This window comes from Melanaphis sacchari, unplaced genomic scaffold (assembly GCF_002803265.2).
Source record: "Melanaphis sacchari strain LSU unplaced genomic scaffold, SCAv2.0 Contig125_pilon_pilon, whole genome shotgun sequence".
NCBI classification, from domain to species: Eukaryota; Metazoa; Arthropoda; class Insecta; order Hemiptera; family Aphididae; genus Melanaphis; species Melanaphis sacchari.
In genome coordinates this window covers 3,513-9,791 of record NW_020270502.1, presented here as the reverse complement: position 1 = coordinate 9,791, position 6,279 = coordinate 3,513, and the positions used below count along the sequence as shown (strand labels likewise).

The following is a 6,279-nucleotide window of genomic DNA, read 5'->3' as shown; positions in this document are numbered from 1 at the left end:
TATAATTTAATATAAATATAATATAATTATAATTTAATATAAATATAATATAATTATAATTTAATATAAAATTAATATCATACATTAGTAGACAGTAGTTAATTTACATTTGTTTTTAGTATATAAAGAACTCAACGAACTTAGCAACGATCCTGCAATTTTGAGTCAAATTGAAAATATTGATCCAGGATTGATAAGCTATTTTTTGAAGATTGGTGCTGCTCAACCATTGCCTAATGAATTGCCTGGCAAACAATTTCCCAAGGACCATAATGGCAGATCTTTTCATGAATCCTGGTACTGGCATAAACGGTCTACTGGTGAAGTATCACAAAGAAAATGGCTATCTTATTCTATTAAAAATCATAAAATATATTGTTTGTACTGTGCATTATTCGCAAGAAATAATAAGCAAAACTGGACAAAATATGGATTTTCTAACTGGAACAAAGGTACCATTAGTATAATAATACATGAAACATCAGAAGCTCATATTATGGCTTCGATAAAAGCAGCATATAGGCAAGCTGAATATCCTCTTATCCAGTCTATGAAAGAATCCGCCAATACTAATATTGTTTTTAATAAAGAAATTGTTAAACACTTAATTGATTTAACATTGTATCTTGGCAGACACTCTTTACCTTTTCGAGGTCATAGAGAAGGATGGCAAGAAAACATTCGGGGTAATTATAAAGATTTGGTCTTAGTTCTTGCAAAATATTCGCCTGCTCTAGCTTCTTACGTTACAAGTGTTGAGTTAAAAGGAAAAAAAACTTACAATTTTATATCTTGGCAGAGACAGAACCAACTAATTGAAGCTATTTATAGAAATATACGTGATGTTATTAAAAAAGAAATCTTAACTGCTGTATTTTTTAGTATTTCATTAGACACGACATTTGATGTATCACGGAAAGAACAACTATCTTTAGTCATTCGTTATATCAATAAAGAAGATGGCACTGTTTGTGAAAGACTTATTGCTCTACGTGAGACTGTCCAGACTACTGGAATACATTTATTAACAATGTTAGATTCAATTTGTTCAGAGATGAGTTTAGATTGGAGAACAAATCTTGTTGGCCAATCGTATGATGGTGCCGCGTCCATGAGAGGTTCCTATAATGGACTTCAATCTCTTGTCAAAAAAGAAAATCCATGTGCAGTGTATATTTGGTGTTGGGCTCATCGGTTTAATCTAGTTGTTATTGATGCTGTTGGCTGTTGTATAGAGGCTCGAGATTTATTTGGATATTTAGAAACATTATATGATTTTATAGGAAGTAGTAAGAAGCGTGTACATGTTTATAGTACTAATCAGAAAACAAGGTATCCAAATAAATTACTTCGAAGACTCAAGAGAGTTGAAACCACTCGATGGTCATCTCATTCGTTTTCTCTTCAAACCGTTCTTGATACTTATGATGCTATTATTGACACATTATTCGATATTAAAGATGACCCTATGACAGATAGAGTTTCAAGTGTTAAATCTGGAAGCTTACTTGATTACTTATTGCAAGAACGATTTTTATTAACAGCACTTATTTTCAAAAAAATATTTGATAAAACTAGTACTCTTAGTAAATGTCTGCAAAGTGTTGATATCGATTTATGTGCTGCTATTAGCCATGTTCAACAAACACTTAATACTATCAAAACATTTAGAAGTGATGATGAATTTAAAAATCTTATACAAGAAAAAGACGATTTTATACAATCAAAAAATAATGAATTTTCTTTTGCACCATTACCTATTAATAGAATTCGTCGTACTAAAAAAATGCCAGGCGAAGTCTCTTCTGATCAACGTATTATTGACCAAATGGAAAATTTTAAAGTCAATACTTTCTATACAATTCTCGATATTACCACTACTCAAATAACTAAAAGGTTCAATGAAGAAACAATGCCATTTTTTAAAGACTTAAGCCTATTTTCACATAAACGGTTGAAAGAAGTGGCCGAGACCAATATTATACCAAAAGATGCTTTTAAAGGGTTTTCTGAGGTATATGGTAAATTTGTTAATGATGAAAGTTTAAAACAAGAATATGTTCAGTTCTCCAAGTCTTACTTTGATTTTGAAAAAATAATGATTCTTCCAGAAAAATTTTCTGATACCAACAAAGATTCTTGGATACAATGTGATTCAGACGGTGATGATGATGATGATGATGATGATATTCAATATAATAAGATAGATAAAAATAGTAAAAAAAATAATAGTGGAACTATTAATACAATTTTTAAAGTTTGTCATTTATCAGGATTAAAAGATATATTTCCAACCATGTACACAGCACTCAGTATTGCTGTTACCCTACCAGTATCCAGTGCTTCCCCTGAACGAACGTTTTCAAAATTAAAATTAGTGAAAACCCGTTTAAGAAGTACTATGTCAGAAGATCGATTGGAAGCACTTATGATAATGGCGTGCGAATTAGATGTACAAATTGACACAGAATGTGTGATCAAATACTTTGCTTCCAATAGTTCATTTCTAGCTAAGCTGCTTACTTAATTGTTTAATTATTTATATATTAGTAATACATTGTATTTTATGTAATAAACAAAATAAATTATAAAGCTAATTAGCTTTACTATTGTCTTGCAATTATAATATCTTATAATAATAATTTTATAACCCGTGTGTAATCATGTAAAAACTCATTAAATAATCTTAATAAAAAAAATATTGTGTATTTTTTATCATATTAGATGACTGAAAAGTTTGGGTGGGTGGGTAAAAATTCTAGATTTCGCTTCACAAAAAAATTCCGAGTTCGGCACCACTGAATAATATACTTACCTACAGTGAAACCCTAATTCCGGACATTCCTAGTCACTGAAATGTTGTCCGTTATTCGGAGTGTCCGCTATTCAGAGAGTTTAAATTGTAAAAGTTTGTAGTTGCTTCACAAGAAAACGTCCGCTATCGGAGGTTTTCAATATTGGATATGTCACATTGCATATGCGCTAGATGCTACCGTATTCCTGCAGGTCTAGGCGAATGGTGAAAACATGAGTGTTCCCATGGCTGGTGTACTTGTCAAGTATATTGGCGTTCCTTTGACTTGTGACACGTTTACCGACAATCCTCGGGAAATGTACCAGTGACAAATAATTGTACAAGTATACCGTTCCCACTACATGGCAAGTATACACAAGTGACGAATATTTGGCAAGTACCTACACCAGTTGTGGGAATCCGGCTTAAAGCTATATTTAAAATAACTATTTTATTTCATTTTATTGTTGTTGCTTGAATAAATACCAAACGGACATATTTGATGGAGACGTGCGGAGATCTAAATTGTTATCATGTTTATTTACTTTTGGGAAAAACCCATGTTATTGCCAGATGTTTTTGTTACACTCACACACTTGCATAATATAATATAGTTTACGTGTGTCATTCATTACGAATATTAACAAGCATAGACGTTTGTTGCTGATTGCGTATTATCATTCATTAAAATGGCTGGAAGAACTCCAAATGTCGATTCAAAACATTTAGATGCCGCAATATTATTACATAAAGATGATATCATAACCGACGGTGGTCGAGGTAAGTAATTATAATTTATATATCATTTTATTTAGTTCTGTGGTTGTAGTGTTCAATTTTTTTTGAAACCATTAAAAAAAGTTATCGGGGGAAGTCAGATCTGCTCTACCTACTGTATTATAGTAATTTGTAGATTTTGTCACTGTAATGGATGTGCTAAATTTGAATTCAATGATAGAAAATCAATAATCATTGTATTAATTTGGAATTTATTATAGGTACCTATTTTAGGTAAATTTTTTTTAATACGATAAATAAGTATATAATATGTCTTATACCTAGACTGACGTACCGTCTCCGCTCAGAATCGTTTTTCTTATACAATGATATTATATATCATTGAATTCAAACTTAATATCATCCATTATACAGTGACCCACTTGTAACCTACTGTACAGCAGAGCACCTTTTTTTTTTATTAAATATAGATATTTTATTGGACCATAGTTGTTTGGGCTAACATCACTTTCGTGGTGGTGAGTTTCCTTAATATTACCGTAAATGTACCATTTGAATGTGCTGACTGCACAATGTTATATCAGTAGGCACCTACTAGACATATATAACTAAAACTGGTTGTATATTTATTTATAATATACATTTTTCTTAAATACAATTACAGATTAATATTACTTAATAATACAATTATCAATTTCAATAATAGGAACTTAATAATAAAATTATCAATTTCAATAATAGGAATTGTTGGTACAACTGATGTTGTGTGGCAAAATATTGCTAAGCAGGTTCAAGGCATCAGTAAAACAGGTAAAGTAACGCCAGCATCTGTGCGACTGCGTGTGGCACTCAATAGAGGTGGATTATTGGAAAAATTGGGTGTGAAGCCGTCAACTTCTAGTTCATCGCACAAAAATGATAACTGTTCTATAACAATAGATGAAATAGAAGGTAATTTAAGTAAATAAATTGTAATCTTTTCTCTCTGGATTTAAATTAGGGTTATCGTGTTTTCGACAGTAGTTATTAAAAATAATTAAATGTTTATCGATAGTTGTTACACATTGAATTTCAAAATCGTACATGAATTAATTTTATTCTTAGACGGTCTTCATTCTGAAACGGATGATAGCAGTGAAGCCAGTGAATCCGAGGAACGTTACAATGAACTAAAATTCTCTATAACGTTTTCTGTTGAAGAGTGGAATGCTATAAAACCGCAAAAAAAAGCATACAAGGAAAAACGTGGCATACGATATTATGATATATTAACACCTTATGTTTGGAGCAATGTTGTTCAGGAACATTTTTATTTACATTCTAAATTGCCATGTGCAATATCATTTAAAAAGGCACAAGTGACAGTCATGGGAAAAGTGTTTATAAATATACGTGGTAGGTGCACAGATTGCCATTCATTATTTGAGGGTGTTGTGGAAGATATACCCGCTGTTAATGCAAGGTAAAATTTTTATAATTTTTTTTTTTTTAAGTATCTAAATGAAAATGATTGTATAATTTAGAGTTGTGATGAACTGCACATACTATGGTGACTATAAAGAGAAACATATAAAAAGGCGCCGATTGATGGGATCGGAATTACATCGAGCTGTATCGTCGATGGTAGAAATGAAAGTGGTTCCATCTGTGTATAGAAAAGATGAAGCAAATCGTCTTATGAGTGAAGGTGAGCTATGTTGATTAATTTCCATACTTCGATATGTTCAGGGTAGAATTATAATGACCAGTGCCGAAATCACCTTCCGTGGGGCGAACGGCGAACACCCAGCCAAATGGATATTATACAATACATTTAGGGGCACAACTCAAACTTACTGCACCTACTTGAATTGATTTTAAAATGTAATATCTTTTTCCCTGGGGCATAAAAATCCTTATAACTGCGGTATCTACTGACGTGGTATAGCACATTTATTTTACACACAAAACCACCTCCTAAAACAACTCAACTTTGAAGAACAATATCTCATCAACGGATTAACGAAAAATGAAAATTTAAACGTGATAATTCATAAAAAAAATAGCCTTATCAATTTATGAAATTTTAAGTATAGGTTACCATTCGAAAATCAAAAGTTGATGGTAGTTTACAAATAAACTATTCAGGGCTTGAAACCGATTTTCGATACCGATTTTGAATACCGGTTTACACCGTTAAAAACCGAAACCAAAACCGGAAAATTTTTTTTCGGTTTCAAGCCCTGAAACTATGTCTAATTGACTTTACCTAATAAAATTAAAATTTAATATTTCAGTGTATAATTATATAAGGGCGCCATGAGCAAACTTCAGTTCTAGAAGGGGCTCCACGAGTAGAAAAAGTTTGGGAACCTCTGAGTTAGGTAATAGTTGGTAATTAATGTGACCCACATAAAATACATAAAATATGATTGGCCCAATCATATTGCATTCAAAGAGACAAATTATTGTTTATAATTTAGGTAGGTATAATTTTTAATTTTTTTATTAATTTAGGAATTTTAGTAAATTTGACATTTTTTATTTGACTTCACTTTTTTTTTTTTGATCTAGTCAGATATTTTTATTAATTTTGGCTTTTGTTATTAAATTTGGACTTTTTATTTAACTTATGTTATTAAACAATTAAGAATATTTTTTATGTTATTTGGAATTTTTTATTGTAATTAGATAAAAATATGTTCGATAAAAAGTCTAATTAGGACAAAAAAGTTCCAATAGTATAAAAAATATTCTCAATTGAATAA

At 30.8% G+C, this 6,279-nt stretch overlaps 1 protein-coding gene across 1 annotated transcript in view; it reads left to right on the top strand.

Annotated features, from left to right (window-relative positions):
• The window catches only part of LOC112591000 (zinc finger MYM-type protein 1-like), a 3,717-nt gene extending 1,190 nt beyond the window's left edge, over positions 1-2,527 (top strand). The window contains exons 4-6 of the mRNA XM_025334621.1: positions 120-1,521; positions 1,579-2,162; positions 2,274-2,527. Coding sequence (XP_025190406.1) covers positions 120-1,521; positions 1,579-2,162; positions 2,274-2,527 — 2,240 coding nt within the window. The remainder of the gene's footprint in view (positions 1-119; positions 1,522-1,578; positions 2,163-2,273) is intronic.
• The last annotated feature ends 3,752 nt before the right edge of the window (positions 2,528-6,279 follow it).